This window comes from Perna viridis, chromosome 1 (genome assembly GCF_037379345.1).
Source record: "Perna viridis isolate PV_CMFRI_1.1 ecotype Kerala chromosome 1, ASM3737934v1, whole genome shotgun sequence".
NCBI classification, from domain to species: domain Eukaryota; kingdom Metazoa; phylum Mollusca; class Bivalvia; order Mytilida; family Mytilidae; genus Perna; species Perna viridis.
The window spans coordinates 44,827,335-44,844,490 of record NC_142445.1 but is presented as its reverse complement, the minus strand read 5'-3'; the positions used below and the strand labels follow the sequence as shown (position 1 = coordinate 44,844,490).

The following is a 17,156-nucleotide window of genomic DNA, read 5'->3' as shown; positions in this document are numbered from 1 at the left end:
TTTTGTTTATATTTTAATTTAATTTCTAAAATGAATTTTGCAACAATATCAACTGATTAACAATCTATAATTTATATTTTATTGATTTCGTTAAGGATCAGGTTGGTATCTAAAGAAGATTATCATCTCTGAGTCAGAAACAGCAACAGAGGAAATCATATTCCCATGTGATCAGTAAGTTATATTACTTAATGTTTGTAAATTAGTGTTTTCTCATTGGCAGGTCAATTTTGATAATCTGATATTTAAAAAAAAAATAAATCCCAATTTAACTTTCAGTATTAAGGTATCATATAATTCAGCCACTAAAAAATAGAGGAAAAAAAAACAAACATGGTAGAAAATCTGTTTATTTATGGAATTAGTTTTATGTTGTACTCCAGCTAAGAATCATGCAAAATGTGATTCATGGTTGGAAAGCCAACATATTTTGGGTATTTTGTTTAAAATGTTATAGTTCACAGAACTTAACATGTGGCTATAACCCCTGTTCATAGGAGATATAAATTATAAAGAATGTACTATAGAATTCTAAATTAAGGGAGATAACTCTGTAAATGACAATGAAACACAATAAAATCTATTGGATTTTCACTGTGAATTATCTCCACAGAGCAGACAGGTTAGCATGAATGATTATACATTTCAGCATAAAGACCCATAAAACAACTTCATTACAAAATAAAAATGCAGCTTTTTTGGGGTGTATCACATATTACAGAATTTGCAGGATTCTTAAAAAGACTTATACATAATATTTAAGTTTAATGAAACTTTTCAGATGGCTATCAGCTGAGGAAGGTGATAAGAAAACAGAAAGAACTTTAGTACCCAAGAGACCAGGAAGTGAAACATACAGACTAAGGGACAGAACTCCGTCTGCTAAAGTCAGAACAAGTGTACCTGCTCCAAGTATGTATGCTCTATCCTTTTTGTCTGTTTTAATGATGACAGAGGATCTAAGAATATATTTTGGATATTTTCTCTATCAAATTTACTAGCCTAAAAATTGGTGAACATTTTTTTTGTTTGTTTTGGTTTTAGGAATCTTAAAATAATGCACAGTATTTCCTTTCAGTTGCTGAAGAAAATTTGTCAAAAGACCAGCAAGAATCTATAACTAAAACTCCCTCACCAGTACAGTCAGATAAGGGACCTTCACCAAAACAGAAGTCACCATCACCAGAGCCAAAACAAAAATCACCCTCACCCAAGCCTGTTCAGAAATCACCTTCCCCAGAACCCCAGCAAAAGTCACCTTCTCCTGAACCTAAGCAGAAAACGCCAACACCAGAACCAAAGGAAAATTCTCCAACTCCTGTGCCAGAGCCAAAATCATCATCACCTAATCCACAACAGAAATCACCAGAACCAAAACCTCAATCTCCATTGACCCAGCAAAAACCACCATCACCCGAACCTAAGGCTAAATCACCATCATCTGAACCAAACGTCAACAAATCACCATCACCTGAACCAAAGGTCAACAAATCACCTTCACCTGAACCAAAAAACAAATCACCATCACCTGAACCAAAAGAACCAACACCTGTACCACTAAAAGATGACAAGGAACCTTCAAATCCTGAAGAGGAGCATAATAAAGAAAAGAGTCCAGAGGTGGGAACACCTGATGCCCCTGTTTCATCTCCTGTAAAACCAATGACACCACCTAAAGAACCTTTTGGTGAGATATTACTTAGAAAAAAGACAATAATCAAATAACGATTAATTAACAAGAAATATCTTTATTGTAAATAAATTGGTTTTTTTTCTTGACTTACAAGCTTCAATATGATGAAGACTGTCAATACAATATGATATGTAATAGGATGCCAGAATAAGGGGGAAACAATTCACTGCATGTACCTAAATTGAAGTAATTTTACAATTTGGTTCATGGTACGTACTGGTTGTTTATGATACTAACTTTATGATGCTATTTTAAAGCAAATTTGTGTTTTGGCTAAAATTAGTTTAATGACTCAGAGAAAAAATATATTGGTTAAATGTTTAATTTCAAATGGAATGATGTATCAAATCCTAAATATTTATTTCCTCTCGTGTGTAAGTAGTTTTGTTTTGTAAAACACAGTGGCACCAATGAAAGACATACATCTCATAAAATTTTTGTGATACATATCATCAAGCATGTCCAATTTTACAATATGAATTGTTGCACCCCTATGCCAGAATGACAAATGCCTGTCCAATATTCATGTTGGCTCAGTTCTGTTCAGTTTGGTCTTAGCAGTATCTTTTTCATTTAGACTTATGAGTGTATATAACAAATAATTTCGAGACTTTCTGAATAACTGTTTCTGTCATTGATTTATGAAATACTGTTTTAATACCACCTCTAGGCACATAAAAATAATCGTTTATTCTATACTTCTATATCATTTCAAAAGAAAATTTTTGATCCCCATAATGATTAAGTTGAAATCCATATTCAACTGGTTATCAATGAAGGTATAATTGTGTATGGCTTTTCTTATTGGCTAAGTAACTCATTCTTAAATGTAACAAATACACAATTTAAAAAAAAAAAAAACTTTAATAGTTTATCATAAAAATGCCTGCTGAATTATGAATACTAGTGTTTGAACTGCATACATGTATATGTTCAGTATTGAGATTGTTTATTTTAGATGGAGATTTTAAAGTATCTTTAGTAACCAGTAAACAATCCAAAGCCTTTGATGACCAGGTATTCCTTACTGTGTATGGTGATGCTGGTAATTCAGGACAGCTTCCACTGGGAGAACCTGGTAAAGGATTCTTCAAACCAGGAACAACAGAAAAGTTTGATGTATGTATATAAGGACAGTCCATTATATATACTCGCCTATAAGTGAGACTTTTGGGACTTGATTTTTAAGTGCTGAGAATGGTCTTGACGAGATCTAGTGTATGAATTTTTAGCTTGAAAATGTTAAAAGCTTGATTAACACCAACATTGAACCACATGCATTGAACAGCAAGACCAGTGCCATTTACTCCAGTGTTTTAGGAAGACTATCTTGTACCTTTAACGGCTAGAATATGCTGTAGTAAAATAATAATTACTGTTTGGTCTTTTGCCACAGTACTGGTCTTTTATGATTTTATTCATATTTCCCATTCACGCATTTTGTGTATTGATTTTAACCTGTGTACACTCGTATAGTTAAAGACGCAAAGATGTAATAGAAACATGACCCAATAATGTATCATAATTATTGACAAAATTAATCGGTATTTGAGTTGTTTGTAACTATTCTTTCTATGAATTTCAATTTCCTTAAAATAAAATCTCTTAATAATCAGGGGCGTAGCTGCCTATATGCAAATATGCAGTTGTGTACTTTCGGAAAAAGTAACAAAAATAAAAACATTCATTTTAAAGATGAAGTAAAGGGTATTTATCACATATGCATACCATGAATGTAGTATAGGCTCTGAAAAACTGGCTCCAAAATCGTCAAAATTCAGGAGTTTCCCAGAGGGCTTTGCCTTGCTGGACTCACTGGTGGCCTTGAGCGACCCCCCCCCCCCCCCCAGACCCCTTGCCGTAATTTTGCGTCCAACTAAAACAGGCCTAGCTACGCCCTTGATAATAATTTACTGATATAACTTCAATAATGAGTTGTAAGAGTATCATGAATTTAATGTTTTATGCATTGTTGTTCCATATATGATTTTAGTTTAGGTTTTTGGTTGTACCAAATTTAGAATGAATGAAAAAAATGACCATAATAAAACAATTCACATGGCTTGTCAAGAATTTAATTACTTTCTACTATCAAAACAACTCTGACTTGTAATTATTTATTTCAATATTTATTGAAGTTATCAAAACAAACAGGTATACTCATTGTAATTGAGGAATGTTTGCAATATAGCAGTCAGAGATCAGTCCCATTTATAAGCGGGTCAAGACCAGGTTCCAGAAATTTTGGACTGTAATGAGGGGTCTGACTTACAGGGAATTAACCTATGCTTAAGTATATACAGCAGTTGATTCTGAACATGAAAAATCGAGCAGAATTATATTGAAGAAGAATTGTAATATTTTAGTTATTAACTTTGAAAATCTTTAGAAATGATTAAGAGTAACATTTTATGTATTCAGATTCAGTTAGAGTTGGAAGAGCTTGGTGATATCAGGAAAATACGACTAGAGCACTGTGATGTTAAACCTGGTGCTTCATGGAGTGTTGATATGGTAAGAGTAATCAAGTATTTTACTGGAAATCAGTTCCAAACAGTCTATTTTATATTCTGTTACTTAGGGGATAAAAATGTATTACTTGACCCACTGGTCATGTACATATCAATGAAGAATGAGCTATTTTTACTGATTTCACCTTTGTGGTAAAAGCATTGTAGTCTGTTATTAATTGCCCTCATAGCATATATTTAAAGAGGGCAGATAATTTGTTAATGAATGATTAAATCTGAAATATGATTAACAGATAAATACATGGCCTCTTCAATATTGCCCTTGTTATCGGCCCTCAATTGATATTGTCCCTTTTGGCTGATATCAGGCTCTTGGGCTGATAACAAGGGCAGTATTAAGAATGACCATGTATTATTATTTATTTATCAATGAATTGACTGCCCTTGGGTATTGATATTGCCTTTAACACTGATCATGCTCTTGCCTGCAGTTTGAGGTATTATCAATATTTCAGGTTATATCCCTGTCCCTTGGGCACTCATTTATAGATAATGCCCTCTACATGAGCAACTATTGTTTGATTATTATATAAGTAGCAGTGATTTATTAAATTTAATGAATGATTTATGATGCAGTATACAAAAATTTTCACTCACAGTTTTAATTATCCCTAAAATATTTCAAAACTGTGCTAAAACAACTTGGATGTTCTCTGAGATACTGACCATTTTGTAATAACAAAACATTGGATAAATGGGGTATTTATTTCTCTTTATAATCTTAGTAATAATTATACAGCTTTTAGCCATACAGACGGATATATATAAACAGCTAATGTTTTTTACATAACATAGATTTTAATGACATATATTTTTTGAAATGTTTTGTTAACTATGACTGAATATAGTTAAGTGTTTTTAATCTTACAGCTGATATTAGAAGATTTATTCCGAGGGAAGACTTTGGATTTTCCTGTCAACAAGACCCTGTCATTATCAGAACCTGATCATGATATCTCTGTAGAAATCCCTGCTCACCATGAAAACCACATTTGGCCAGGTAGGTGTAATTGCTATTATTATATATGATCAGGTTAAAATTGCTACAAGTTTGGTATTTTTCATCTAAATTTTCATGGGAAACTTTCATCAAATGTTGCCATCATTACACATATATTTAAGTTCAATAAGATGTAAGGTAAACCAAAGAATAAAGAACCTATATTGAATTATTCATCACCTAAACTTTTATGACTAGACCTGTTTTAGATGATAACATTTCTGTACATTAATTGCAATATAAGGCAAGTATTACATGTAAGAGGACAAAGTGGAATTTATCGATATTTTTATTAATAATTATGCCTTTTACAGTTTTACATCAACTAGGATTTATTTGTATTCATTATATTTAACAAACTTTAATATTTATGAGCTATAAATAGATGTACATTTTTGTTTTTAGTAAAGATCCTTACTCAGTGTAACAGGTTAACTTCCTGTTAGACTGAATTCAGGCTCTCAGTGCTTCTAAGGTCAAGGGTTAAATGTGTATTGATTACCAGTATGAGGACTTTGTCCTTGATTGTGTTTTCCATTATTGGTTTGCTAGATTGTGTTAGATTACACTGATGTGTTTTTGTTATTATGCTTTATGTTTTTGCATTGTTTTGTTTATTGCCAAGGAATGATATGTGACTTAGTTGTATACTTCAATCCCTTTTGTTTTACAGAAAACAAAGGTTGTAATTTTGTAGAAGTTTGGCTTAAATCACTTTGATAGAAAAACACTAGATTGCAAGAATTTTATTTGTCATAGTTTTCATTCAACTTGCTTATTCCAGTATTTTGAGTGTACAATAAGGCTAGTCTGTAAATAAACATACAATATGCATGGCTTTATATTTAATCAGCATTATTTCTAATTCAAATTCAGTGCTTGGCATAATGTTTTCTCAGTGGTAAATTTATTCCTTACCAATGGAGTAGTGAAAAGATGGGCCACCATTCATTCTTTCTTCCATTGGCAACTAGTGTCAACATCTTTTCAGTCATCTTTGTCCAAACTTTATACATAAACACTTTAAATTCCATAGAAAGTCCAAGAATCTTGATGATTTTCTAGGTCATCAATCAACAATCATGAGGTAATTTTTACATAGCATGGGGATACCACAGCTTCATTGTTTTGCCCTTATCTAATTTTGTATTTTTGTCCCCTGCTGCTACCTTTGTGGAAATAATTCCTCAAAAACTGCTAAACAGATTTTGTTCAAATTTTGTGGGAGTGTTAGTTACCACATGTAGTTGATTATATTGCACCATCATAATGAATCAAGAAATTTTACTGGAGTTATGGGACTTCGTTGAATTTGTACATGCCACACTTAAGGAACACTTTCTGGAAGCAACTCCTTTGAAATCATTTGATGGATTTTGTTCAAATTTAGTAGGATTATTTGTCACCATTTGTAATTGATCATATTGTGCCACCATTTTGATTTGGTAAATTTTGCACTTTAACTTTTTTTGGATTGGCAATGGACATACGGCTCTGTGCTGCATTCTTGATCAATTAAATTTTTTTCTTATTTGTTATTTTGATTCATTAGTTCCTGTTTCACCTTTGTATTTGGTCCATTCTGATGTCTCTGTATTAATTCCAGTTTCACCTTTTGGTCATGTCTTTGGTCCATTCTGATGTCTCTGTATTGTCCTCTATATTGTCCTTCTTTTTGGTGCATACTGACTATGATACTTATTTTTTTGCCAATATTTAATTATCAGGCAAACTTGACATCAATATTATTCTCTTTTTGTTCTAAATATAGACTTAATGTTTCATTATTTTATATCAGTAAGGTTAAGAAACTTTTAAAACTGATAAAGCACAAGTATTTCCTTGATAAAAATGTCACCAACTAAGCTTGTCATCTCTAAATCAGTCATAATTGTAGTGCTAGCTACTTGCCAAGGGTACCAATTGTCTTTCTTCTTATTTTTCATCATATCAATATGTTTGTTACATTTACATTTCATTTTTTCCACTCAATCCTGCACCGGGCACAAACATAACAATGTATGTTACTACCTGTGTAATTATGTGTATTTTACCACTAGTAGTGTCCTAAATTTATATATTATCACTATGTTTAGTAGTGTCATATATTTCATGTATTATATTTTTTACATTCTCAGTGGTTGATCAGATCACATGATAACAAAAATATATTCATACCATCTTTACTCTTTCTTTACTTAAGAGGACTGTAGATATTGTTCCATCTAAAAATGTTTAATTTTTGATTAAAGAGAGCTCAGGAATTCGTGGTAAGAACTGGTTTTGTTTTGTCTTATTTAGCTTATGAATGACCTAATGTATAACTATATCTTTACTGCTGTTTAATTAAAAAATGGTGACATAACAAGAATTTGTTCCTGTGTTCTCGTATTTTGCAATCATATTTTTACTTTTTATGAACCCTTGGGAATGCCATATCATGTACTAGAATGAACAATTATAGGTTGCTGATATAAATATATATTATGTTGAATCTTATTTTCTTTGTGGAAACAGTCATTTAAGCAATAATAGAAAAGGTTTTTTCCCCAAAATTTGATTTGATAATGAGTACGAATCATTCTGTATCTCCAGGCATGGTATAAGGGAAATTCTAAATATATTGTAGATTTTGTCAAAGCTTGATTATAGTTATTGTAAATGTGCACAAGTCCAGGAATTATACACAAGACTTCCTACTTATTCAGTGCTGAAATTCACAATTTTTAAATTCTTTAATAGACTATGATTTAACTCTGGAAATATTGGACATCTCATGTAAATATGTAATTGATGTGCAGTAAGAAATAGTAGTATTCTACATGTTCATGCAGGGAGTTTAAAGTGGGGTATCTTTATTGTAGTTTGATAGTATTCAACATATAATATTAGATAGTCAAAACTGAATTGTCGATTCCTACCAAGGACTAAAGTATAAAGTAGAAAATATTTTGTAAATAGAAAATACAAAACATTGTCTGGATTATAATTTGTCAGTTCATCCAATTTTCTATTATACCATGGTCAATATGATCATTTCATTTGTTCAAGTATGAAATCCTGCTCTGTTTAGTTTCTATTAAGCTTATTGCTTTATTTCACAAAGGTGCTTGCTCTGGGTTTTTGCATTTTCATTTAATGCTGATCATTTGGATTGGATTTTATTGATAATTTTATTGATAATTTTATTTTTGGAAATTCTGACAGAAAATAAAAATAAATCTTATGAACACTTGTATTTCAGTAAACCAATATTTAGTAGAAGTAGAGACTGGAGATGAAGATGGAGCAGAAACTGATGAAATGATTCATATAAATCTCTTTGGTACTTTGGGTGATAGTGGCAAACGCTTTCTTGTTCACAGTTCTGAGAAACGACCATTGTTCCAAAGAGGCCAGGTATGATGGATAGTTTGAAAATCTTAATACCAGTATGATTTAAAAAGAGAGAAATAAACAAAAATAACTGTTCAGCAAAGCTCACTTGATGTTACCCCCTGGTTCCCCTCATCAGAAACCATATAGGAAACCCCTTATAAGTCATTCAGACGGAAAAATTGGAAATGTACAATGATATTATGTGATTAAGGAAACCAAGATTTAAGCAGATAAATATTAGACAAGGAAAACAGACTCAAAAAAGAACATGAAAGAACTAAAAGAACATATACAAAAAAACAGTAAATGAGCAACACAGACACCACTAAAAACTGGGAGTATGGACCAGGTGCAGTGGAAGGGTTCTATGCTTTTCTAGAAACACCCAAATCATTCATAAAATGTCATGTCCCGGGAGACGAAAGAAGAAAGGAAAATTGTAAAACTGTGAATGAATTGGTTCTCATGGTGCTGATGGGTACACCATAAGGATCCACGAGTTCATGATAATGACCATAAAACTTTTAGTGATGACTTCAGTCTTGTAGCAACATAGCTTGTTTTTTGTTCCAGAAGCCTAATTATAAGAAGTCTAGCATGGTACAAAAAGTCAGCATAGTTTTCTCAAGCTCTGGCATAACTTATAAGTTGTGATATAAAACTCCCAACAACAACAACAACAAAAATGATTGACTGATTGATTGAAAGGGATGAACTCAAGATGACCTTTTACTGAATTTTAAATTATAGTTGACTAATTCAAAGGTCTAAGATTTATACAAAATATTACCAGTCACCTGTCATCTTACTGTTTTCAGACTGACACTTTCATCATAGATGCAGTAGATCTTGGAAGATTAGAAACTTTAATTATTGGACATAACGGAAGTGAACCTAAGTCTGCCTGGTTCCTTGAGAAAATTTCAGTTAAAGAATCCATTTCTGATCCAACCAAATACATATTTCCATGTGGAAGGTTTGTTCTTTATAAAAATACAAATAAAGTTGTGTAGATTTTATTTTTCTGTTGTGTTTATTCATTGTGTATCATTCCAATGCCTGGTTAGAGTAATATTTATCAAATGAATTGAAAATGTATTTCTAGACCTTAAATACCTGTTTTACCCTTGTCATAATTGTTGTGTCAATACATAACTGACATTTCCCTTCTCATCTGAAATCACTCAGTGGATTTTTGCAAAATTTGGTCACCAGCATTTTTAGAGTATCTCCTTCAACAAAATATACAGATTATGTTATTTGATCCTATAACATGACAGCCACTGCTATTTTAAGACCACAGGGTTCAAGATGTATATTTCAACATATATCTCAAATACTTTTAGAAATACTGGGAAAATAGACATGTCCTTCCTTCCTTCATTGGGTTGAAGTCTTATGACAACTCCATCAAGGATCATCAGTAGAAACTTCAGAAGTCTCTATTTCATCAAACAACTCTTTGTTCTGGGACATATGAATAAAACATTAATAATGATAAAAAAAACGTCAAAAGTAGAAAGTAATTGTTAATTTTAACTTTTTTTTTTATTATTTCTAGTTGGATTAGAGATGACAATGACCTTGGAACAGCCGAGTTAGAATTGTACATGGATCGTGTAGAGAAGGAAGAGGCTAATCATCACGCTGATGAAACTGATGGTGCTGACCAACCTAATACTCAAGCTGAATAACAATTTGATTAACAAATGTTTTTGGTCAAAATCTTATTTAAGATAACATCTAAGTTGTACAATAAGTTTTTCTATTCGTTTCTTTCATACTGTTGGAGTCAGATCAGTATGTGGTCATGATTGAATTGTTAAAACTGCTACAAATACAATGACCAAAAAACAATGTCATAAAAATTGTACAGTTATTTGTGAGCTTGATGAGAAAGGGGTATTGTTTTGTACATGTAACTACAGCAAAGATATATTGTACTTGCCATGTAAAATGTCTCACTTCTAGTCTTAAGATTAATAGTGAGCACTGTCTTGTGTAATGGTACTTTTGTAACATTCCTCTGACATTTTTGCTTTTTGAATGAAAGCTTTGTGCCAAATACAAACTATTTCAGTGCCAATGTGATTTTTTCTTTTATTAATTAATGAAATGCCTTAATTTTATTTCACTTATTGATAATATTTCTTAAATATCATAACTTTATGGTTGTCTCAAAATTTAAGTGAAAATTATGACTTTTTTCAGTTATATTTATTAATATTTTCAGAAAGAATCTCAGTTTAAAGCTACATATACAAAACAAAGGCTCTCATAACTATGCTATAATTAAAAATACTGCATATGAATCTTTACACAGACAGTTTTTACTAAGTATTTAAATTTGTGATTCCGTTTTGTAACTAACTTAAGTAGTTGTGTTTAATCATTGTTTCAACAGTCCTAGAATTGATCTGAAACCTTGTTTTCATCCCATCTCAAGCCCATTTCGCTGTCATTATTTTACACTGAAATATATATCATTTACTGGAGAATGGGACATTTTATAAGAAATGTGATAGTCTTTGTACAAAGCAAATCTGTGATATAGATAGTCTGTGATGTCTCTATTTTTGTATTTTATATTTGAAAAACGTTTACATATTTATTATATATTTTAATGGTTTTCAATTCATGTTTACCTCAGAATTATTTGTTGCATTGTGAATTATGAATTATAGCATTTAGGATATTATTTCCACTTTGAATTTTATGTATTTTATTTATGATATGTGATTGCTGCATCTTTTATCACTGGGTGGGTGTTAAATGGAGCAGGTTAAAGATAATTAGTAGATCTGCTGATCTGTATGTGCAGAGTTGATTCATTATTGTGATGGTAGAACATTGCCCTGGTATTTTTGCTTTATGAAATGTATAGATTAATGTCTCATTATACTTGCCATCCTGTAGATGTTTTAGGGAGTTGTTGGGTGTGTTTGAGTGATTACATGACCTATCAACAAGGTTTTTAGAGTATTGGTTTTTCTCACACATTGGTTAAAATTTGATTCTTTATCTCAAAGAATGTTTGGGATAATAACTTTTCTGTTTGTTTTCATTTTAACTACCACATGTACTGAAATAGTATTTCATCAAATATTGAAAGGTTACAAAGTGCTATAATGTATTAAAATATTTTGTATTATACTGCACAAAAATTTAATAGTGATACAGTTAGTTATAATTGATAACCACATGTCTGTTTTTTAGGAAGCAATATTTTTAGTTGTAGTATTGATATATCACAGTGAGTTTTTCAGTGAGAAATATCATTACACTTGTTAAGAATCTCTCCTCACATTTCTAGAGTAGTTGTTTGTAGATCATACCAGGAAATAAAGTTTTTTTTATTTATATTAATCATATGTTTTATTTGTATTCAACATTTTAATATGACTACAAAAAATGAGTGGTCATATACAAGTATGACACTGTTGTTTTCATCTTTTTTCATGCATTAGTGGATCAGAATCTTGTCCAACATTTTATCACATTCCAAATTCAGAGCTGTATCAACAGGTGTGCCCGTATTTGTCCCAGCTGTTCAGAGTTAGAATGCCGTAGGTCATCAAGTGCACCGTGGGAAGTATTTTATTTATTCATGTATTCATAATCTGTATTTATGTATGAACATCCTTTGATAAACTAAAAACTTACCTTTTTAGCTCCTCTGGCCGAAGACCACGTGATCTATTGACATCACTTGGTGTCTGTCGTCGTCGTTAACAATTTTTCAAAACTCTTTTCCTCTGACACTACTTGACCAATTTGAACCAAACTTGGTTTGAATGTTTCTTGGGATATCCTGCATAGAACTGGTGTGGGGATTTTTGATCTGTCAAAAAACATGGCCGCCATTACTAAAAATAGAACATAGGGGTCAGATTGCACTTTTTTGCAAATAACTAAAAAACCGTTGCCTTTAGCATGGGTGATATTGTTAAGCATCATGAGATGGACCTATGTCAAAATTTTCAAAACGATTGGTCGACTGATGTAGGAGTTAAGACCCCTAGAACAGTTTTTTTTTTTGGCATTTTTCGCATGTGCAACTTTGAAAATCTTCTCCTCAAAATCCAGTGCACAGAATTAAATGAAAGTTGGCATTTATGTTCATTAGGGTATCCCACACAAAATGACTGTTAAGATTGTTGATTCATGAAAAAACATGGCCACCGTTACTAAAAATAGAACATAGGGGTCAGATGGCAGTTTTTTGCAAATAACTAAAAAACTGTTGCCTTTAGCAAATTTCTGGCATGGTTAAATCCTTAAGCATCATGAGAAGGACCTATGCCGAAATTTTCAAAACCATTCATTGACTAATGTAGGAGTTACGACCCCTGAAACAGTTTTTTTGTTGTTTTTTTTTTTCACATGGACAGTTTTGAAAGTCTTCTTCTCTAAAACCATTTAAGATCATTGAATGAAAATAAGCATAATAGTTCTTTATTGTATTGTGCTCAAAATGACTGTTGGGAATTTTAATCTGTGAATAGATATGGCTGCCTATACTATAAAAATGAAACTTAGGGGTCATAAGACTGGTCTTTGAAAAAAAATTCAAAAATTGTTGCCTTTAGCAAAATTCTGGTTCAGGTCATGAAAATGCTATGAAAAGCATTTCTTGCATTTGACAATTTAGTTGATTTTAACTTAGCCTGTCTCATTCCTCAAGTTTTTCAAATAAGCAAATGGTTAACCAGGTGAGCGATTCAGGCTCTCTTGAGCCTATAGTTTATGTTATTTCTTTCAAAAATCCTCTCCTCTGACACTACTTGACCAATTTTAACCAAACTTGGTATGAATGTTCCTTGGGGAATCCTGCATAGAACTGTTGTGGGGATTTTTGATGTCGAAAAACATGGCCGATGTTACTTAAAATAGAACATAGGGGTCAGACATTAATTTTTCACATATATCTCCAAAACCGTTAGGTTTACCCAAATTCTTTCAATAGCTGAAATGATCCTTATTTTTAGGACTACAAAAGTCTTCAGGCATAAAAGTTATCAGATGCCTCCTTATAAGAGTTATTGCCCTTGACTGGGGAAAATGATAGCTTTTTTTTTTTTACAGTTTTCTGCCAGTGTCTTGAAAACTATGATAGATTTTAGCTTTCATTTGCTGAAATGACTCTTATGATAAGTCCTATCAAAGTTGTCTTGAGTCAAAATTGTTGAACAACTTCTTGTTTAATTTATTGCCCTTGAAAGGCAAAATTCAACCAGGTGAGTGATTCAGGCTCTTGGGAGCCTCTTGTTAATTGTAAAATTTTATTTAAAAGTAGAAGGTGGCAGAAACCACAAACATAACATTAAGTTTTCTGACACGTTCCTTTAAACATGAACCCCTTATGCTAGGTCAATGATATTTGGTGTATATACCCTTGCAGCCTTGGTTTGTTGACTTAGAAAATTTAATGTTAAAAGTTTAATATTAAGATTCCTTATAGTCCATGTAGACATTTTTACTTGAATTCCATCTTTACTTAAATCCCTACTATATGTGATGCAATGAAAAACAATTAATCCCCAGCTACTCACATTTTTGCCATTCAAAACATATGTTAATTTAAAAAGAATTTGAATATAATAGCATTAAAACCTATGATTTTTCAACACTGTATACTTCTATTCCCCATACTCAGTTAAAATCCCGACTTAAAAACATTATACATCGTTGTTTTTCCAAAAAAGATGGTACACCTAGATACAAATATATAGTTCTTGGTAGAGATTCCTCATACTTTGTAAGAAATAATTCCAAATCATCTTCCAAATATACAGAGGAAGATGTTTACAAAATGCTGGAATTTTTAATCGTCAACATATTTGTCCAGTGTGGTGGACATGTTTTTCAACAAACGGTCGGCATTCCAATGGGAACAAATTGTGCTCCTTTACTTGCTGACCTATTTCTTCACTCTTATGAGGCTGACTTTATAGCTGATGTGATAAAAAAAAAAAGAATATTGTTTGGCTAGATCATTCAATCTCAGTTTCCGCTATATAAATGACGTATTATCTTTAAACAATCCTAATTTCGGGGATTTGATACATCGCATCTACCCAAAAGAAATTGAGAAGTCAGCCTCATATCTTGACCTACACTTAGAAATCGATGGTAAAGGAAAACTATTGACCGAACTTTACGACAAACGTGATGACTTTTCATTCAGAATTGTCAACTTTCCATTCATCTGTGGCAACATCCCTTCGGCTCCTGCGTATGGAGTGTTTATATCACAACTCATATGTTATGCCAGAGCTTGCCGAAACTACACAGACTTTTTGTATTGCGCTAGAAGTCTAACAAATAGGCTTCTCGAACAGGGTTATGTTGCTACAAGATTGAAGTCATCACTACAGAAGTTTTATGGTCGTCATCATGAACTCGTGGATTGTTATGATGTATCCATCAGCACCATGAAAACTGATTTATTCAACGGGTCATAGTTTACCTTTCCTCGTTTGTCTACCCCGGACTCGACTTTTTATGAGCAACTCGATGGGTGTTTTTAGAAAAGCAGAGGATGCTTACCCTACCGGTGCACCTGGTCCATGCTCCCAGTTTTTAGTGGAGTCCGAGTTGCTCATTTACTTTTGTTACTTTGTATGTATGATTTTAGTTAATTTATGTTCTTTGTTGTGTGTGTCTGTTTTCCATGTCTGGTCTTTGTCCCTGGATTACATTCTTTTGATTACCGCTTTAACTTTGGTTCCCTTGATTACTCTTCCACATCTTTAATTTGTCAGATATTCCAATTCTTCAGTCCTTTCCTATTTCATAATATTATATACATTTAGTCATCAAACATGTTGTAATTATGTTACCACTTTTCATACCTTGCCATACTGTTGCCTAATGCATTTTATAGTGGTATCACAAAAATGATAATTTTGGAATTTTGTATTATTATACAAAAATGAAAACAAAACAAAAAATAATATGTAACAAACTCACCAATATATTGACAAAACCGAACAGGCAAGACTTGTCTCAGTGATAACAGTTTATTTGTTATTGGTAAAATAAAAGCCTAGTTACTCTTCCACAACATCAAAAAGGATAAAAATGTCATATTTAATAAATTTATATATAAAAATTTTAAATGAATTTGACTTAACTTTGAGTTGTTAATTTAAATATCATGTCAAAATTTACCTTACAATATTAGATCTGGTTCAGTTTGGTCAATGATTCAGATTTCTAAAAATAGCAATGTTTTAGTCCTTATTGTACAAAATCTGCATAGTGAAAATTTGTTAGAAGATGTATTACAGTAAGTTAAATATTATGTACAAATAAAAAGAATATGGAATTAGGGGAAACTATTGAGGATACAAAAATACTCCTTGAAAAAAAGTGATACATTGATTGATTGTTGGTATTTAATGCCTGAGCAGCAATATTTCAGCTATATCCAGGTGATGAACATGAAATGGATAATAAAATGACCAAGAAATGATGATGAAATAAAAATGGGATAGGACACAAGGATTATAGGGTTGAGGAATTTTTATTGCCACTAGAAGTGGGTAGAGGTGGGTAGGGTCAGTAAATTTAGCCTCCTGCGGCAGACCTGAAAGGTTCTTACTCCTAAAGATAACCACAGCAGGGTTCTTTAACATGTCAGGAACGTGGCATTTTCCCCAACACATGGCACCACTATGGTTTGCTGTCAGGTTTTTCGTATTATGGATGACCCTAGCATGTAGCATGCCAGGAAAATCCCATTCCACTACTTAGGGCACACAACCTAGTTGCTCTGTAGGCAGAGAGCCCCAGACCCTGGTGAGGGTTCTGAGCACTATTTAGTCGCCTTTTACGGCAAGCTTAGTGCTGCTGCAGGCCTATTCTTTTGACATCTGGACACGCACATGGCAAAGAGTAATCAAGGGAACCAAGGTTATAGCGGTAATCAAAAAAATGTAATCCAGGGACACAGACCAGACATGGAAAACCGACATACACAACAAAGAACATAAAGTGATGCAACATACCAGGAGCATTGCAGTACCAGCTACTCTGGTGATGTAGTATCTATTTTGTCAGATTTACTTGGGATTTGATTTGATAAAGGGTCGTGTTAATGTTTGGTTATTGTGAAGCTACTCACACTAGATCACAATTCCTCACGCCTACTACAACACACATCATCATATCCTCAAGAACTGTATGAGGAGCAAAGCTAAAAACTTAAAGTTTCATAAAAATCCATTAATAATAATATAGAAATCCATAATATATTTCAAAAAATATCATGACAACATTTCAGTGTATTGGTTCATAATAAATTGCAAATATAATTTTCCTTACCATTGTATACAAAAATTTGGCTATCATAATTCATTAAATATAATTTATGAAATAAGATTTGTAGTCTTTATTTTAGTTTTCAAATCAATGACATGTTCAATAGAAAAATAAATTAAATAAATCAAGGGAGGTAATCCATATTTGTGTTGATTAATTCATGGGTTATAATATAAGCTAGATCATTTATCCATCCAAATTAGAACTTCATTATCTCAATGTTTATTAG

The 17,156-nt window shown here is 32.1% G+C and overlaps 1 protein-coding gene across 11 annotated transcripts in view; it reads left to right on the top strand.

The window, feature by feature from the left end:
* Positions 1-11,962, top strand: part of LOC148628941 (uncharacterized) — a 69,244-nt gene extending 57,282 nt beyond the window's left edge. For 9 of the 11 annotated variants that reach the window (XM_088541256.1, XM_088541243.1, XM_088541209.1 and 6 more), the window contains 10 exons: positions 96-174; positions 782-912; positions 1,079-1,687; positions 2,652-2,812; positions 4,115-4,207; positions 5,095-5,224; positions 7,477-7,494; positions 8,469-8,623; positions 9,421-9,578; positions 10,164-11,962. In XM_088541256.1, coding sequence (XP_088397382.1) covers positions 96-174; positions 782-912; positions 1,079-1,687; positions 2,652-2,812; positions 4,115-4,207; positions 5,095-5,224; positions 7,477-7,494; positions 8,469-8,623; positions 9,421-9,578; positions 10,164-10,296 — 1,667 coding nt within the window. In that variant the 3' untranslated portion in view covers positions 10,297-11,962. The remainder of the gene's footprint in view (positions 1-95; positions 175-781; positions 913-1,078; positions 1,688-2,651; positions 2,813-4,114; positions 4,208-5,094; positions 5,225-7,476; positions 7,495-8,468; positions 8,624-9,420; positions 9,579-10,163) is intronic. The other 2 variants (XM_088541263.1, XM_088541205.1) reach the window with 1 other exon arrangement.
* Positions 11,963-17,156: the final 5,194 nt, after the last annotated feature.